Source organism: Chenopodium album, chromosome 2 (assembly GCF_948465745.1).
Source record: "Chenopodium album chromosome 2, dcCheAlbu1.1, whole genome shotgun sequence".
NCBI classification, from domain to species: domain Eukaryota; kingdom Viridiplantae; phylum Streptophyta; class Magnoliopsida; order Caryophyllales; family Amaranthaceae; genus Chenopodium; species Chenopodium album.
Window position 1 is genome coordinate 77,757,518 of NC_137835.1, and position 18,959 is coordinate 77,776,476.

The 18,959-nt window shown below is 33.7% G+C and overlaps 3 protein-coding genes and 1 long non-coding RNA gene across 4 annotated transcripts; 1 reads left to right on the plus strand and 3 right to left on the minus strand.

Annotated features, from left to right (window-relative positions):
* Positions 1-1,886: 1,886 nt before the first annotated feature.
* Positions 1,887-6,148, plus strand: LOC145588604 (flavin-containing monooxygenase FMO GS-OX-like 9). The gene is made up of 7 exons (XM_081645234.1): positions 1,887-2,785; positions 2,964-3,034; positions 3,283-3,438; positions 3,795-3,877; positions 4,887-5,022; positions 5,172-5,345; positions 5,506-6,148. Exons 1-7 carry the CDS (start codon positions 2,230-2,232, stop codon positions 5,701-5,703), a joined length of 1,374 nt encoding a protein of 457 aa, XP_081501360.1. The 5' UTR covers positions 1,887-2,229; the 3' UTR covers positions 5,704-6,148.
* On the minus strand, positions 4,355-5,633 carry LOC145588613 (uncharacterized). Its single transcript, XR_014101611.1, has 3 exons — positions 5,482-5,633; positions 4,875-5,047; positions 4,355-4,520 (listed from the first exon to the last, which is right to left on the minus strand). It is a non-coding gene; the product is annotated as an uncharacterized LOC145588613 (long non-coding RNA).
* LOC145576219 (pentatricopeptide repeat-containing protein At2g02980, chloroplastic-like) lies at positions 5,719-8,978 on the minus strand. The gene is made up of 3 exons (XM_081634004.1): positions 6,815-8,978; positions 6,173-6,295; positions 5,719-5,859 (listed from the first exon to the last, which is right to left on the minus strand). Exon 1 carries the CDS (start codon positions 8,976-8,978, stop codon positions 7,416-7,418), a length of 1,563 nt encoding a protein of 520 aa, XP_081490130.1. The 3' UTR covers positions 5,719-5,859; positions 6,173-6,295; positions 6,815-7,415.
* Positions 8,979-10,833: 1,855 nt separating this feature from the next.
* Positions 10,834-15,594, minus strand: LOC145601428 (uncharacterized). Its single transcript, XM_081657447.1, has 3 exons — positions 15,302-15,594; positions 14,006-14,235; positions 10,834-13,194 (listed from the first exon to the last, which is right to left on the minus strand). The coding sequence occupies exons 2-3, from the start codon at positions 14,225-14,227 to the stop codon at positions 11,131-11,133; spliced, it is 2,286 nt and encodes a 761-aa protein (XP_081513573.1). The 5' UTR covers positions 14,228-14,235; positions 15,302-15,594; the 3' UTR covers positions 10,834-11,130.
* Between the last annotated feature and the right edge of the window lie 3,365 nt (positions 15,595-18,959).

Genomic DNA, 18,959 nt, shown 5'->3' on the forward strand with positions numbered 1-18,959 from the left:
AAAAAACACGGAGGGAGTACGACGTTATGACCCTAATTTAAACATAGTGACTTTTATTTTTTCATATTAACCAGTATATAAAATATTTCATTAAAAAAATTAACCTCTTATAGCCTATATATTACCAAAATGACTTTTAATTCAACATAGTGACCTTATTTTTATTATAGTGACTTTTTTTTTTATTATTATTAATAAAACAACCATAGTTTCTCTAATATTGGTGATCCACAAGTGTGAACCACGTTCATTTAAGAATTTGTGGTGATATAAGGTGATTTGTAGTAATAGTTGTCTAAAGGTCGTGAGTTTGAGATGTTTTGTAGTGGGTGTATTAACGGTTGTTTTCAATCAAATATTATTAGGAACTAATTTTTTTTTTTTAATAATTTTTCTTACATTGTCAAATTGTTAAAGTAATATTCCAAAATAGTTAAATAGTAATGAAGTCTATTAAAGAAACATGAGAATTAGTAAGTAGTAACCACATTACCAGGTTTTCAAACTCAAGAGGTTAAAATATGTATTATATAATCATATTTACTAATTACCTTAGATCAAATTAGTTTAATGCTTCATCAAAATTACTTTCTCATCTTCAACAAATGTTAAAACTGACAATTGGATTAAAAATTGATTTTTAGGGGAAAAAAAAATTTATATAAAGTCTTAAATTTAGGGAAAATCAACCAATATCTCTATTGCTTTCCTCTTCTTTTGTAACATTATTGTCATCAATAGCAACTACTCCGTATATCATGTGACAAGTGAAGACGTATTTGTCAATTTCATACAAGATAATGACGATCTATAAATTTTATAATGTTGCATTAAATACGCACTCAAATGTAAAATTAAACAATTTTAAAAATCTTATAAACAACCTTTTAATTCATAGTTTTTGTACAAGATAACATTAATGAAAATTTTATTAGTCAACCATGGTAAATAAAATGTATTGTTTAGGCGGCCTTGGGGAAAATAATTCAAAGCACCACCAACAAACATATCGCCAATTTGTAATTAGAAGAGCATTTGTTTTAAAGGAAAATTCATTACTTATTTATTTACTGAAAGCTTGTTTGAGAGTCAATTTTGGTACATAGCCGTGTTGTATAAGCACTATACAACATAGAGTATTTTGGTCATTTTCGGTTATTTAATTTCTTATTTTCATATTTGAGCTTAACCCTTCATTCTTATTCCAAGAAAAAATATGAATTACTCATCGGTTGAAAGTACAAAAATAGGTAATAATAACCCTAAACAAATCCCCCCTCCCCCCCCCCCCCCCCCCCCGAAAAAAAAATATAATAAATAAAGAAACACTTTATTAAAGAATTCCAATAATTGACCATGTAAGTTACAATGTTATTGCTTTAGAAGTTTAGATCGACATCTAGGTCATTTATCATCAGGGCACCAGAGAGCTGCTACCACATGTTACATATTTTAAGGCTTTTTATTTTCGATCTTGCTAACGAGCGCCCCAGGGCGTTAAATAAGGATAAATTATATTGGTTAAAATGGTATTAAGTTAGGAATTCATGACAAAATCACGCATCGTTCGGTGTAATTAATGTTAATTTTACTTTAATATTTGTACTTTAATTCTCTTATCTAACGCCCCGGGGGCGCTCATTAGCTTTTGCCTTTTACTTTATATAACGTACTCTCTTTGTTTTTTTGTTTAACTCATAATAATATATAAATAAAAACTGAAATTACTGTTCAAATCTTACCTGAAAAAACCGAAAGAAATGAGGAATTGAAATGCTTTTGGGCTTTGGCAATAAGTGAAAGTCAAAAAGTCTTAACAATCAAATAAAAAAAAATTAGAAAAAAAAGGTCATACTTAAGAGACAAAGGAGTTGGGTTATTGGGTATTAAATATTTTACTCCTATTTTTAATTACTGTAAGTTGTAATTACCTAGGAGGCTGAATTTTTGCTAGGATTAACCTTAAATTTTCTTGGCTTCTTAATTAAGTTCTTTTTTTTTTATTACTAGTCAGATTATAAGCATTTTTTTTTACTCTTCAATTTTTTATTTTATTTTATTTTTTTTAAGCTAAGTGGGTGCATGTGGGCCCATATCGGTCAATGTGGATCCGCAACTTAATATAAACCCATTTCCAACAACAATATTCACCAAATTCATTTTCTATCACTTTGAGATTAAACATCCTTTCTTCACCAAACCAAAACTAAGCTAACAAGTTAAGCCACAATGGTTGTAGAAAGTTACCAATCCAAGAGTGTATGTGTCATCGGAGCCGGACCATCCGGCCTCGTGGCAGCCCGAGAGCTCATGAAAGAAGGTCACAATGTGGTAGTCATTGAGCAAAACCATGACATAGGAGGGCAATGGCTCTATGAACCAAAAGTCGAGGGAGAAGATCCCTTAGGGAAAGCAAATAAGTTCCTTAAGGTTCATAGTAGTATGTATGAATCCTTAAGGTTAGCATCTCCTAGGGAGATCATGGGGTATACCGACTTCCCGTTTGTAGAGAAGAAAGGGAGGGACATGAGGAGATTTCCTAGCCATAGGGAAGTTCTATTGTACCTTAATGATTTTTGTGAATATTTTGGGTTGAGGGGCATGATAAGGTTTAACACTAGGGTTGAGTATGTCGGTATGGCCGAGTTCGCCGAGGTTGCCAAGGAGTTGAAATGGATGGTGAAATCTAAGGAGAAGAAGAGTGAAAAATTGGTGGAAGAAGTGTTTGACGCGGTGGTTGTTGCTAGTGGCCACTATTCTCATCCAAGGTTGCCTATAATTAAAGGTATACTTTGATCATACACTTCATTTATTTCACATAATAACACATGGCTTAAAAAAAGAGTTAAAAGTACATAATAGAAGTGTACGTTAAGCATGCAGGAAGACAATTCTAGTAATAAACTCACTTTCATCACTCATTATGTTTTTGTTGCTTCTCTTTTGCATGCATTCTTTTGAAGGTATGAACTCTTGGAAAAGAAGACAAATGCATAGCCATATTTATCGGATACCAGATCCATTTCGCGATGAGGTAACTACATCCATATCATTTTTTTAATAAAAGGAATGATAAATAAGAAGTTAGGATATTCTTCTCTAAAAAATAATACCATTTCAGCATTGTAGATCTCTAAACATCACATTTTTGAGCTTTGAAGCAAACTTTGACTATTAATTTTCCTCAAGATAGTCAATTCTAAGTCAATTGATGCGTAATATTTTATTCGAATTACGAATCACGAAACTAAATGCTCATATAATTATCTATACATGTTGCAGGTAGTGGTGATTGTAGGAAGTTCAATGAGTGGACAAGAACTATCAATGGAATTGGTGGGAGTAGCAAAGGAAATCTATCTCAGTGCCAAATCCCCAATCTCTGAAGGTTTCTCCAAAGTATTTGCCAACCATAAAAACCTGCATCTTTGCCCAAAGGTAAAATTGACACACAAAATAATCAATTGATTTGTTTTCCATGCCACGCCATCGAAAAATAAAATACAAATCAACATACGGATTCAAATTACATATTTTATTTATGTCCACGTTCCACACATCTAATAATTAATGAACTAATGACCTTAAAATATAGATGATCAGATTCCGTCCTAGTCTCAAGTCTCATTCATCAATATGAATTAAAACATAATGTTTAAACTTTTGGTAAATCTAATAAGTAATGAATTAATGACCTTAAAATATAGACGATCAGATTCCGTCCTAGCCTCAAGTTTCAACCACCAATCTAAATTAAAACATAACATTTAAACTTTTGGTAAATTATACTGCAGATTGACTGTCTTGAAGAAGATGGAAGAGTGTTGTTTGAGGATGGTTCTTGCATCACTGCCGATACTATCATATATTGCACCGGGTAATAAATCAATTCCATTTTTTTGTTATCCTTTTTAAGTCATTAATTATTACGAGTATGAATTTTTTTTATTGTTTATTTTTTTACAATAGCAAGGCGATATATATATATATATAGATATAGATAGATAAAAACTTAACTGAACTGAACTGAAGTTATTGGAGCTTAGCTGAGTTAAACTAAACTGAAAATAAGCTGAAGAGAACAAACCTTACTTATGTTATTATGATAATTCATGGAGTAGGTCACTAACCTATTATAAAAAAATTTTAAAAAAAAAATCACATCAACGAGTATTTTATATTACCACGATAAAATTGCTAAACAAGTATACATCAAAGAATATATTGTTGAGTCACTATTAATTTAGATGTTTTAACATATAGACTAGAAGATATCAATTTAAAATTTTTATAAATTTCTTTACGAGTAATATTACATCAATTGTACAGCTAGTCAAGCTAGACAAACACGAGTAATTTGGAGACTTGGAGTACTAGTAAAACAAACAATAATAATTAAAAATTGGAGTAAATATATATAGTCACCTGAGTACACCAAACACCCAAGTGTATGTGTTACTAGCTTAGACTCCTCAAGGTGCCATCCTTGTCCCAAAAGTGTGCAAAGGCTTGATGATTACCTAATTGGTACGGGAAGTCAAAGATTGAGCACTCTATGTAAGCATGCATCTTGTATTATAAGTTATTCCAACAATAGTATTGTAAATCATCACAATAACAACATAATGGGACCAACTTTTTTGGATCATGGTGACATGCAAGTTTCTTAAGCAGGAAGTATTGCAAATAATAATATACAGTTCTTCAAGTTTTCAGAATGTTGTTATGAAAATGATGTCTGAAGAAAGTCGGAAAGTTAGGTACAGTTGTAAGCAAAAGAAAGTTTACCCATAATTTCATGCAACTACTACAACTTTTCTTTTGCTAATAAAGAAACATGATTGATGATTAAGATTAACCGTGAAGAGACTTACTATTTACTGTAGGTATTCATATACATTTCCATTTCTTGACACCAAAGGAATCATTGAGGTGGATGATGATCGCGTTGGACCTTTATACGAGCATACGTTCCCTCCTTCGCTTGCTCCTTCTCTATCATTTGTTGGAATACCTAGGAAGGTATTAATTAATATCTTCAGATCTCCTGCAATAACATTAACAAATCATTTGGCCTTGTACAACTCTGTGTCATAGTTTGAAATTTATAGTCCTGCTAGTGTGACAACATATTTCTATATCATGATGGGTTTCGTTAATTGAATTAATAGATCATAGGGTTTCCTTTCTTCGAGTCACAAGCAAAATGGATTGCTCAGCTGCTGTCAGGGAAAAAACAATTGCCATCTTGGGAAGAAATGATGAAGGAAATCAAAGATTTCTATCAGTCCAGGGAAGCTGCTGCCATCCCAAAGCATAACACTCATGATATTGCCAATTTTGAGGTAAACGGACATGTTGTCTAACTAAATTTTCTTTTACATGAACATCAATCAAATGCATTAAATTGCAGCACTTTACAGATTCTTCAGTGTTTCAAGTACCATAAGAAAGTCCAATAGTTTTTCTGCTGTCAATTACCTTTAATTATGCCTTTTGCTGCAGTACTGTGACCTGTATGCGGATAAAGTGGGATTTCCACGCCTGGAAGAATGGAGGAAAGAGCTATGTGTATCAGCTCTGATGAACGCGGAGGCTAATTTGGAGGTGTATCGTGATGTTTATGATGATTTTGAACTGCTTCAAGTAGCTCGTCAGAGTCCTCATTTCACTCAACTTGGAGCACATACATTTGAAGTATAAAGCAATACTCTGCTTCAGCCAGCTCAACAAATCAATGTCAAAGTAATATGCAGTAATATTTACAAAGAACAACATTCCACTGTTCCAGTGAAAGATTTGAGGTTGGCATATTTTGCTTTTTGTGTATTGATGATAGTGGTCACACAAAGTACTGCCCTGTATGCAGTTTTTTGAATGTTTATTAGTAGAGAAACCGGCAAAATTATGCCATGTCGGGAAAGCCTTCAAAAGGCTGTACCAACAAGACACAAGTGTTTTCCATTTTAAATATGAAAAATTATATTTGCCTAGCTAGTTAAGTAACTAACAGGGGGTGAAATAGCCTTACCCTTGCAAATCTTAGTCAGATTTGGATTAAGGCCTAAGGGCTCACATATCACCCCTATTAGTTGCTTAACTGTCAGGGATATATTCAGATTATTTGTTTAATTATTTTCAGCTGTAACATGAAAATATGAATTTTACATACTCGTTCAGATTCAGTATATATGCTCCCCAAAACACAGCCTCATGATGACTTAACAATGATTCCAACACCCGGGAATAGAAAAGGGTCCTCTCAGTCTCAGCCATAGGTGCAACAGTCACTATGCTGCAAAAAAGATACTCAGCTTTGTTGTAAACCTATCATGCATAGCAACAGCACATTCCAAAATAAGAACTGAACTACATGCCAGCAGATGTCATAATTGTAATAACTTTAGGAGCAGGATAGTGGGGAAATCAAGGTTAATTTTTTTCTTTTTGGTTAGTTATGATCTAAAATAAGTAAAAGAGAAATTATTTTGAGCAAAAAAGAATATTGATTTACTTTTACCAAAAGATAAAAAGGTTATTATTTTTTGACAATTTTAGGCACAGTTGATCAGAATACAGCTTATTGTCACCATAGATGACCATATGCATAATGTTCCATAATAGAGTTTTCCTTTTCTCCTTTTTGTTTTTTACAATACTATTTTCCCACATAATAATCAGCAGGTCTGCCACAGACGTGTAAACGTATGAATAGCAAAAAAAACTACATTAAAGTTGAAAGTTTCACCAAGGAAAAAGTACTTCCAAAACAGTAATCGAAGAGAAGAAGCAAGGGATTACAAATCCCACTTACCTTGTTGCAAAAGCTTTGGAAGTGGATGAACTCCAATATGAGTTCATGGAATTTGTTGAATCATATTCCAGGCTTCCAGCTAGTTTTGTTGTCCATCTCAGTAAAATTGAATTTAATCTGATAAGGAGTGCTGCTCCATTGATTTTCATGCAGCAGCTTCCTATAATCCATTTAATGTAATTGGTATATTATCAAAACTTTAAAATAGCCTCTTAAAAAAGCATAAAAAATACTGAGGTCGTCAGTTTGTGACACATAGTTACCTGTTCAGAAGAAAAATTGGACAAGCAGTCCACAAATTAACAAGACATAATCATAGTGACATTGTAGCTCAGTTAGCATTTTTAATTGAAGGGGTTCAGGCATTACCAGAGCAATCTGATAATGAACTTTAAAATTTTCATGAGAGGTAAGCCTGAGTCATTTATGTCTTCTTGGCTTCGGCTTTCAGGTGAGATACCAATTACCAAGCTCCAGCCTATCCCGGAGCACAGAGATAGGTTAACTTTGGCAAAAATCTTATGAAGGTTAATTTTAGGTAATAACTGATTTACAAAAGGAGAAGAGGCAACCAAAAAATGTTCTCTTCAACAAGATCATGCTACAACATTTCACTATCAGTAACACAGCTTGATAGTCTTGGATTCTCGGCCATACATGCCAAAAGTTTATGTATCTCCTCAAGTCCAGGTTTAATATCATATGATGCAACGAATTCAAATATTTCACTGTTGATAACAACTGAACTGTAGCCAGGAAGATTCTGGATACCTCTATCCTTAATCATTTCCCTCACTACCTCAACTTCTGCCCATCTTTGCTGTTGGATATATAAATTTGACAGTAAGAAAAAGTTATCTCCATTCTGTGGTTCTAGTTCAACGAGTTTCAGAATTACAAGTTCAACCAAATGGACATTTTCATGAACTTGAAAGGCACGAAGCAATGCTCTCCAAATGGTCGGGTCTGGAATCAAGGGCATGGTCCTAATTAGTTCCATGGCTTCATCAATTAAGTCACCTCGGCTGAGCAGATCAATCATACAACCATAATGCTCCATCTTTGGTTCCACTCCAAACACCTCTTTCATACTTCTAAAATGAGACCTGGCCTCACCAACAAGACCTTCATGAAAACAAGCCGATAAAACAGCCAAAAATGTAACATCATCAGGCTTATAGTCATCAAAAACCATGCTATAAAACGCCGTCAAAGCATCCTCTCCTCGTCCATTCATTGAGTATGCTGAAATCAAAACATTCCAAGTGCACACATTTTTAATCTTCATTGCCTTAAAAACCTTACAACCTTCCTCAAGATTCCCACATTTTGCATACATATCAATAAGAGCAGTGCCAACATATACATTCAACGCCAACCCATTTCGCCTTATATAGTCATGAACCCACCTCCCATGATCCAGAGCTCCTAAGTTAGCACAAGCCGATAATAGCCCCACCATAGTCACCTCCCTTAACTCTACCCCATCCCTCATCATGTCCCTAAACACATCAAACGCCTCTAAAAACCGCCTTCCATGTACATAACCAGTAATCAACGCGTTCCAAGAAACAGAATTTCTCTCAGGCATTTCATCAAACACTCTACGGGCATCATCAATCGATGAACAAGTACAAGAACAATACATATGAACAAGTGCAGTATTTGCAAACAAATCTGAACCAAAACCCATCTTAATTACGCAACAATGCAATGATTTCCCTAATCTACGACGACCCAAATTAGCAGTTGATTTAATTACAGCAGGAAAAGTCAATAAATCAGGGGATACACCATGTTTATGCATTTGTACATACACAAAAATTGAATGCCAATGTTTCTTTAAATGGGTATAAGTTCTAAGGACTGAATTACAAACAAAAGAGTCGAAAAATTCATGAAAATGAGAGAAAATAAGAGCAGAGGAAGTGAACCCATTTGAAGTAGCACAAATATCAATGAACTTCATAAGATAAAATTGGTCCAAATGTTGATTCTGAATGATAATTTGGGCGAGAATTTGCTTCATTTGAGAAGGGTTTGAGAGTTTTTCCAGAATTCGAGATGAACTTGAGCAATTTTTGAGTGATAAAGATGAATTTGAAAGTCTGAAAGAATGAATCCATTTCAAAGGTGTTGCTAACTTGCCATGAAAGGGTTTCATGGCACTAATAATTTGTTGATGTGGACACGTAAAAATTGAGATTAATATTGTTAGAAAAGATATACGTAGTAAATTCCAAGATTTTGTTAGTTTTTGTAAATATTCCGTACATACCGTCTATCTCACCATAAAAATTAATTTATATTTATATTTTTTTTTAAAGTAAAACCGCTAATTGAATTAGCGGTTTACTTACTTACTTGAAATTCAGGTACACGAAACAAAATAAATGAAACCGCTAATTGAATTAGCAATTCGTTGTAGGGAAAGGCTCTCGTGAGAAATTTTCTTATATGAGAATTTTTCTTATGTGAGAACACTTTTTATGTTCTAAATTTTTACTCGCATGTTCTAAATTTTAAATTTGATGTTCTAAACTTTTCCTTAGGTATTCTAAATTAAATTAAATGTTCTAATTTAGTACTCACATGTTCTAAACCATAAATTAGTTAAGTTCGATGTCATAAATTTTAAATAACTTGTTCCAAAATTAACTTGTATGTTCTAAATTTTAAAACGTGTGTTTTAAGATTTTTAATTATATGTTCCAGATTTTAAATTGTATGTTCTATTTTTTTACTCGTATGTTCTAAATTATTTACTCACACTTTCTATATTCTATATCAGTTTGTTCTAAATTTTTATTCACATGTTCATAATCTTAAATCATATGTCTAAATTTTACTCATATGTTTAAAATTTCATAAAGCAAATTTTATAAATTTTTAATCACTTGTTCTAATTCTTAAATCAGATGTTCTAAACATATTACTCACACAAATGTTCTAAATTATTACTCATATGTTCAAAATTTTAATTCACATGTTCTAAATTTTAAATCAGTTCTCATATAAGTATGAATTCTCACATATGGACCTATTCTCACCGGATCCCTCCCCTATATATATATATATATATATATATATATATATATATATATATATATATATATATATATATATGGATAATATGTAGAGAATATTAGCAATTAGTGACATATTCTTGGAATTTATAACTTTTCCAATCATTTCTATTGAAATCACAAATAAAAGACCTTAGAGATTTCTTGTAATAGAAAGTAGAAGAAATTGATTTCTTTTTTTTCTTTTTTTTAAAAAAAAAAAAAAAAAAAAATTGATTTCTAACTCAATCGGTCTTACTTTAATACTTTCGAGAGTAAAAAATTTAGCGGAAATTATTTACATTTTCGTACAACAGGATACTTTCAAAGTTTCAAACACGGTTTTGTGGTCTTTGCACTTTTCTACTTTGAACTAAACTCAACAAAGTTATTCGTTTAAAGATCAGACTTGAAAAGAAACATGTTTAAGAGCATGAATTACAAAGACGATATGTGGATGTCAACTAAATTAATCTGTTATACTTATCAAGTTGTGTTGTGGTATCTAAGACAAGAACAAACTTTGTCTACATCATTTTCCATTATGTATTCTATATTGATGACAAAACAACAAGGGGTGTATAATAATCTCCTATAAGTTTAACTTATAATCAACTTAACACCTCAATCCTATCAAGATATTTTTTGATATTTTATTTATTGGTCCTACTTCAGTCGTATTTGCATTGGTATTCATCAGACTCATTACCACTAAAACCATTTCAAGATTAATTATTAAATAGACAACTAATTGAATTATTTTGGCTTTTATAAAGTATTGGCACTCCTCTTATACATTGTCTCAGAAGCTGTCCCTTTCTTTCCCTTTCCAAAATTTGCACATTTATCTTATTGCTTTTATTCATACCTTTGGCAGTATCACAGAAAGTCTCACCAAGAGAAAACAAAAGGTTATGTGCTGCAGTACTAGTAATCTTATCAATCATTGTTAAATACCAAAAGAAATTTTGATCTATTTTTCCAATTTCAAGATATACAGAACAGCCTCTCTTCACTAGCTTTCTCAAATTTACGTCACAAATAGGCGTAATTCGACAGTCAGCGTTACAAGTGACAATAGACTAAAGCACCACATCTATTATTCAGACATGGAAATAATATCAAAGCTCTATATCCTGCCCTAAATCATGATCCTAAGTTAACAATAAAAGAGAGGGCCATTCAATCAATAAGTTTGTAAATACATGACTTTTGTAATGGAAACTGCATACTTCTGTTATAATAATCCTGTCATAAATCATGCCCGAGCCATTTTGATATAGTAGTAGGACTAGCAGGACTTCTTCGTCCTCTAGGCCGCCTGTTGACCTTACCCCAGCTGATAAGAGCACTCAGTTCTTGAACTTTATCATCAAAAGTCTGCTGCTTGGCCACCCGAGGTTTTCTTCCCGTTCTACAAGCTCTCCTTGTCTTACTTAGACTCCAAGGGGTACCTGCTGCTTCCATTAGCCCTTCTATCATCATGATATCCTCAGTAACCTCATACCTTGATAGAGAAACAAGAGAAGGCAGAACTTCCCTTTGGAAGTCCTTCCTCTTTGATCTTTTTGTTCTACCCCTTCTTGTCTGGCAAGGCAACACCGTCGAGCAAGTCTCATTCGAGATTTGGACATTGTTTTTACACAAAAAGTCTTCCGATTTCAATTCAGGGAGTTCCAATGTCATTGCCTCAAAATCATCAATACTACAAGTATCCTTGCAGTTAATTGTGTCGAAATCATTCTCTAGGTCGGAGGAAAGGGAGTTGATTAACCCAGCAAACCATTCTAGATTTCCACTTACAGACGATTCACATTTTTGCAAGTCCAAATCCTCTTGGTAAGATAGAGAATTAGACGAAGAAATTGATACAATGGCATCAGCTGCAATCTTTGCAAGTTCCATAAAGCGGTCACTACCCTCTTCTGACTGATTATCTTCAGAGTCTCCCCTAGGTGGGGAGCACTCCTTTACTTCTGGGCTAATAGGAGCCTCCAAATCAATTTCTAACTGAGTTTTTTCCAAAGAGGGTGACTTAGGCGGTAAACTGTCATCATTCATACAAAAATTCAATTTCAACCGACCTGAGTTCTCATGATCATGTACGGTTTTATCATCTTGAATAACTGGCTCTTCATCACATGGCAAGTTGATATCAATCATTCTGCATATCTTGCTCCTTTTCACAGTTTCAGCTTCAGTGGAAAATCCGCTATTTGATGTATCATCAGATGGTGTAAATTCTGAATTTTCCATCACATCAGAGTTCAAATCAAAGCCATTTGAATCAGAAGTTTTGGATGACGTGCAAACCACTGATTCTTTGGACTTGAAGTCAGAACAGCTGCTTCTTAAGGACCTAGCTACCCTAAAATTTGGACTACACGGTACACTAGCATCGACCTTATTATTAATAAGCCCTTTCCGTCTGCCACAGTTTCTAGCACCTTTACTGCTGGTTAGTTGGTTGTCAAAAGAGGGAAGTGCTTGAACAACAAGAGGATTCTTCCCCAAACAGTAGGAAGGCTTTCTCCCAGATGTAGCAAAACCCACCTCAGATATACCCTTGTCAGATTGAGCAAGAGGTTTCCTTGTCACATTATCAGCAATACCACCTGATATAGTATTCCCGATATTAGACAGATCATGATTAATTTCCGAGATTTCCAAGAAAGAGCTAATTCCTTTGTCCCCACCACTCTCTTCCAAACAAGATGTCGCCAGAGGTTCATTTAAGTCGGCCAAAGTAATTTTGCTCCCTGTAATTGAGCAAGGACTGAGATGCTCTCCTTGCAAAACAGGACCCAATGATCTCTTTGCAGTGGAAGCCATTGCAGAAGTCTCAACCACTACCTTGAACCTTTTATTTGAAGGCAGAGTGGTAGGAGTAGGAGCCTTTGAGAATTCCATATCTTCTATAGATCTCTCGTCATCACTGTCAATGTACATCTCAGCCGGAAGCTCAAGGTCTAAAAGCTTTCCTTTAACTTTCTTGCACTTGGATTCTGCAAAGTCTAGACTTTTGAAAGTGCCACCAGTCTGTGAAGCAACGGGACTTACAGGTGGTTTTGGTTCATTCAAAAAACTGAGAGATGCCGGATTGTTATCTCTACCTGTGGAATATGGTGTATACTGAGAATTAATGAATGGAACACTGTAAAGAGTAGTATTTTGACCACATCTAGATGAGATCTTTGCCGATGATGAACTTGACCTTTGGACCTCTATTTGTAAATGGCTCATATACATTTCATTATTTTTTACTTCATCCATCAATTCCTTCTGTCTTCTATAAAGCCGATGCAATTCTTGAACCTGAAAGCAAAAAAAAATTAGGGAGTGAATCAATAGCTCATTTTTTGTCATTGGTACGGTCAACTACAACTAAAACAAGAAGGTATATATATATAGATAGTTGGACTATACTACATTTCAACCGCATTCATGCAAGAAATGACTTCTAAAGTAAAAGGTCAATTTTGAGATCCTATCCAAACTTTTTAGAGTGCTTATCAGTCCTCAAATGATATGATAGTGGTCCTTATTTTATTTAGGAGGGAGTTGAAAAAGGCGAAGATCATGAAACAATGCAAAACAAATTTCTTGCTTCCCAAACAATTGACAACATTACTAGCGCTTAAAAGTAGGAACTAAGCATCCAGGGCAAATGCACAACACCATACATAGTAGACGTTAATACCATTCAGGCCGTTCACCCTTAAGCATAGACAAAATAACAAATTGAAGTCAATGAGATTCAATAACATATGGTAAATTGGTAGCAAGAAAAGATAGCCAAACTGATTTTTACAAAAATAACACCTTGTAATGATAACACAAATTCTATACAAGTACTGACTAAATGAAAGTTTATAAATCATCAAGTCTACACTCTATACTCCACCTTCGTCGATGATAATCAAATTTGGTTCATATAACCGACCCCACTTGTGGGATTAAGGCTTTGATTGATTGATACTCTATACTCCACAATTCAACTTCAAAATATGATAAAATAATAAAAAGCTTGTGATGAAAATTCAATGAACAGAACATCATAGACCCCAAATTCTATATGACTATTACTGTATGAGATTGAACCGCCCTGAGTAAGGTTCTACGGTACCTGATCCTTAAATGCAACCTCATGTAGGACCATTGTCCGGCGCAACATTTCCTTATAAGCAAGCTGCCCTGGTGGTGGAACCGGCGAAAGTGGCACAAAATCGTTGTAATGCCCACTTCGAAAGGTCCCATTGCCACTAATCAGGGGCGTCGCACCACCATTTACATCGACATTGAGATCGTACTGTGAATTATACACAGGTAAGTAGCTTTGGCACTGCATTATTTGCCCTGCTCACAACAATGTGCAACTGTGTTAAGTGTCAATGAATCAAATTCATCTAGAAACAAACTAACAGAAAGTTAGTGGTAATTATAAACAAATAATTTAAAGTAAAACAAATCAAGCTTCATTTTTGAAATTTAAAATATCACACAAGATTTAATTATCTTCAACAACACCCACAACTTTTGTATGAACATGTACATGAAAAGTGTGACACATATCAATTTCCTCTTCTTAGTTAAGTTAATACTCCCTTTGTCCAAAATTAGTTGTCGCATTGACAGCGTATTTTGAAGTAATAATGTGACAACTAAATCTAGACGGAAGTATTATGAAATTATAGCTTCTTAAGCTACCAAATTATTAGCTTACAAGAACATTTTCTAAATATAGATTAACACTCATTAACTCATACTAGAACTAATAATTCTAAATTAGCATCTCAGTTTTATTTTTATTTAAAAAAATAAAAAACCAAGGTCAAAACTGTAATTTGGCTGAAATGAAAAAATCAATAAAACAAACTACAGAATTACTGAATTACACTATTTGAATACATCAATGGCAGATTCTTTCAAAAAAAAAAAAATACATCAATGGCAGAAACTATAACACAGAAAATCAAGGATTATTACAAAATTACCAGATTGAGCTTAGAACACAGATCAATTTTTTACCCAGAAAAAAAAAAATTAATCTTTGAAGCTTTTTAGTTTTATAAAAATGCTTTAAAATCTAGAAAAGAAAAAAAAGGACAAAAAAAAAAGTAACATGAAATTCTTTTGTACTCACTTTTCAACAGATTCTTAGACCATCAAATCTCAATCCCCACATTGTTTTTTTTTTTTCTGACAGTAGTGAGAGAAAGTTAGAGAGAGAAAGTGATATTCACAGCTAAAATTTTGATATGATTTTGAAAACCCAGATTATAAATTCATAGCCAAAAAGAAAAAAAACATTTTAAAATTAAAAATTAAACAGCAAAAAAGATTGTAATTATACAGATTAGTGTTTGAGAAAAACCCCATGAGTAAAATTTCAAAGAGAGAGAAAATTTAGAGCAATATTTACCTGAAATTGAGACAGAGTATCAAAAATCTTCTTAACCCTTCAAACAAAAACAACCAAAAATCTTGAGAAGACTAGAAGAGGTTAAATTATGAAGTGGGTATTTCTTAAAAATGAAGAAAATTGAAGAAAAAAAAGAAGGATTTTCATTGGATTGAGAAGATGAAGAGAAAGAAAACTTGTAACATTGGATCTGCTGGACCCACCCACTTTCTCTCACTAAGAGAAGAGAGAGAAAATGAAAGAAATCTAAAGAAACCAACAAACTAGGAAGAGGAATCAGAGGAATGGAGGAAGGAAAGGACATTAATATATCAATATGCCTTTTTTCCTTTTTTTTTTTTTTTTTTTTTTTTTTTTTTTTTGGATGTTGTAAAAGGACAATGAAGTCAATGATAAATGAATTGAAATTTAAGGTTTCGGTTGAATCACTGGTATCTAATTTTGTTTGAAATAAAGATATTTAAAAAGTAAGTATTCCGTATTAGTTACACTAATACTCCGTATTTTGTATACACGAATACTCCGTATTAGTTATGAGTTTTTAAATTTATTATACCTTCTCCGTTAAGTATTAGTTGAAATTTTCATCCAGACACGAATTTTAAGACAAAATTACATATTAGTTGATTAATGAATCAAAAAATAGATAATTAAGAGTAAGAAAGAGAAAGCAGAGAGATTATCAAATGAAGAGCATAAACAAACCTTGTGTTAGGGCATGTTCATTTCATCTTAATTTCATTTCAGTTAGTTCAGCTCCAATCAGTTCATTTCAGTTCAGCTCCTAATTTTCTTATCTCTTAAAATATTCATTTCAATTCAGTTGAGTAAATGTGAACAGACCCTTAATTGAGTGTACAATACACGCAGGTGTTTATAACTAATTCTAGAGAAAGTGAAGGTAAATAATAAATTGACCACCACCAACAACAACACCCACCCCGCAAATATCACCCAGCAACCACCCTGAAACCACCAATCTCACACCCTATAACCACCCTCCCTTGCCCTGAATGACCTAGAAACCACCCACACGTACCCCTAACAACCCTAAAACCACCCCTCTTAGCTCGAACAACCACAAAATCACCACCTCTTAGCCCGTAACCACCCCCTCTCAAGTCGACCACCCATAAACCATCCACACGCACCTCAAACAACCCTAAATCATCCCCCTCTTAGACCGAACAACCCCAAAGTGTATTTAATGCTTAAGGCTGTATATAGCAACGGAATATTAGAGACGGATTTCAATCCGTTTCTAAATTAGAGACTGAATTAAAAAATCCGTCTTTAAATTTGAGACGAAATTAAATACCTGTCTCTAAATTAGAAACGGAATTTAAAATCCGTCTTTAATTTAAGGGCGGTTTTTTCCTGTTGTTAGATTTAGCGACGAATTATTAATTCTGTTGCTAATATGAGCGACGAATTTTTCTGTTACTAAAATGAGCGACGGATTTTTAATTCCGTTGTTGATATAATATTTTAGAATCGAATTATGTAAAATATTACTTTGAAGACGAAATATGTAATAGAGACAGATTTTTCTTTCACTTATAATCAATTATGTGCGTAGAAGTAAACGAATAGTATTTGGTATAATTGGTAAGAATTTCACCATGTAACTTTGAGGTCACAGATTTGACTCTTACTAATTGCATTTAAGGAGTCTTACATGGAAAGCTGAGCCGAGTTGACTCGAGTGAGGTTTCGAAGTGGTAAATGGATCGAGGATTTTTTTTTCGCCGTTGCTAAATTTAGCAACATAATTTTTGCTCATCTCTAAACCATTTAGCGACAAGATTTTACCAACAGAGTGATTCTGTCGATAGATCCGTAGCTAGGTATGTCCAGCGACGGATTTTTAGAATTTAGAGAGGTTCACCTGTCGCTAAAAAGCCAAATTTTTGTAGTTATTTACGGCTAAAGTGTATTTAATGCTTATATACAATTCTTAAGGCTACATATAGCATTACCTTATTTTTTGTTTTTTAAACCACATACAACATTACTTTTATTATTATTCTTCACTTTTCAGGGCATGTTCTCTTTATCTTATTTTCAGTTCAGTTTAGTTTTTATCTTAGGGCCTGTTCACATTTACTTAACTGAGCTTAACTGAACTGAACTGATTGAAGCTGAACTGAACTTAATATTTTATGAGAGAGAGAAATTAGGAGTTGAACTGAACCGAACTGATTAGAGCTGAATTGAATTGAACTGAAATTAAGTAAATGTGAACGGACCCTTAATTTCCTTATCTCATAAAATATTTAATGTAGATCAGTTCAGTTCAGCTCAGCTCTAATAAGTTCAGTTCAGTTCAATTCAGTCAATCAGAAGCCCTTATATCTTTTTTTTATATATGAATAAATTATTAAACCCACATATGTTTTTTTTTTATACGATGACATTTTTATTTTTTCAACACAAACCTTAAAATTTTGTTGTAAGGAATGATAGCACGGGATTTTAACAAATTAAATTAATTTCTGTCAAAGTAATAATAATTCGTGGAAAGGAACTCATATAAATGTACTCGTTCCGCATTACTACCTAGTTAAAGTGAGATGGAGAAAAATACTCTCAACGCTTTCCTGGAAAAAGCTCTCAACCATGCTGCTACAAAAGGAAACCCATTCCCACCACCTGTAACCTCCGCTGAGGAACAGGATTTACTTTTCCGCTCAAACAAAAAATCCAAAAGAAAAATTAATCATCTTAGTATAGGAAATCAACAGAATAATTCTGATGATACTCCTATGGCTGATGGCGATCCCGTGAATAATCCGGTTTTTAATCAAAAATCGAAATTATTGGAACAATCAGTCCCTGTTCCAGGCAACCAACAGGGGCAGTTCATATATGGGTTTTCTGCTAATTATGGGCGTTGTACCGCATTTAGAGCTGAGGTAATGGCATTGGTTCGAGGTCTGGAACTAACAAGAAATCTGCAAATAAGCAAACTCCAAGTCCAACTAGACAATCTATCCTGTGTGCAAATAATTAACTCGTCTGCCAAAGGAAGCGGTGAATGTGCTCACCTATTGAAATTATCGCTGGAGATTTCAATGATACGAGATTTCCTAGTGAAAGAAACAAATCATGTGCCGAAACAAATAAAAGAGCAGCAAAATTCAATGATTGGATCAATGACATGGAGCTCTTAGAAGTGGAATTTGCTGGACCCTCTCACACATGGGCTAGAGGGTTAACTCCCGAAACCAGAAAATCTGCTAGATTGGATCGAGCCTTGTGCAACTCAGATTGGGCCCTAATGTTTGGGACTGCTAAGGTGCGGCATTTGCCAGCAATCTCTTCAGATCACTGCCCTTTATTTATAAGTCCTAATGGCTTCGCCCCCTTGCAACAAATGAATAAGCCATTCAGATTTCAGGCAACTTGGCTAAATCATGAGCAATTCCCAGGATTTTATTTTGGAAAAATGGGACAAATCCTCTGCTTTAATCCCTGATTTGTCAAAACTAGCCACAGATTTACAACAATGGAACAAAGATGTTTATCACAACATTTTTCGTAAGAGGCGTTCATTGCTTGCTCGAATTGAAGGAGTGCAACGTTCCTTATCTTGTAATCCTCATCGTGGACTTATCAAATTAGAGGCATCACTTCGAAGGGAACTTGATGAAGTGCT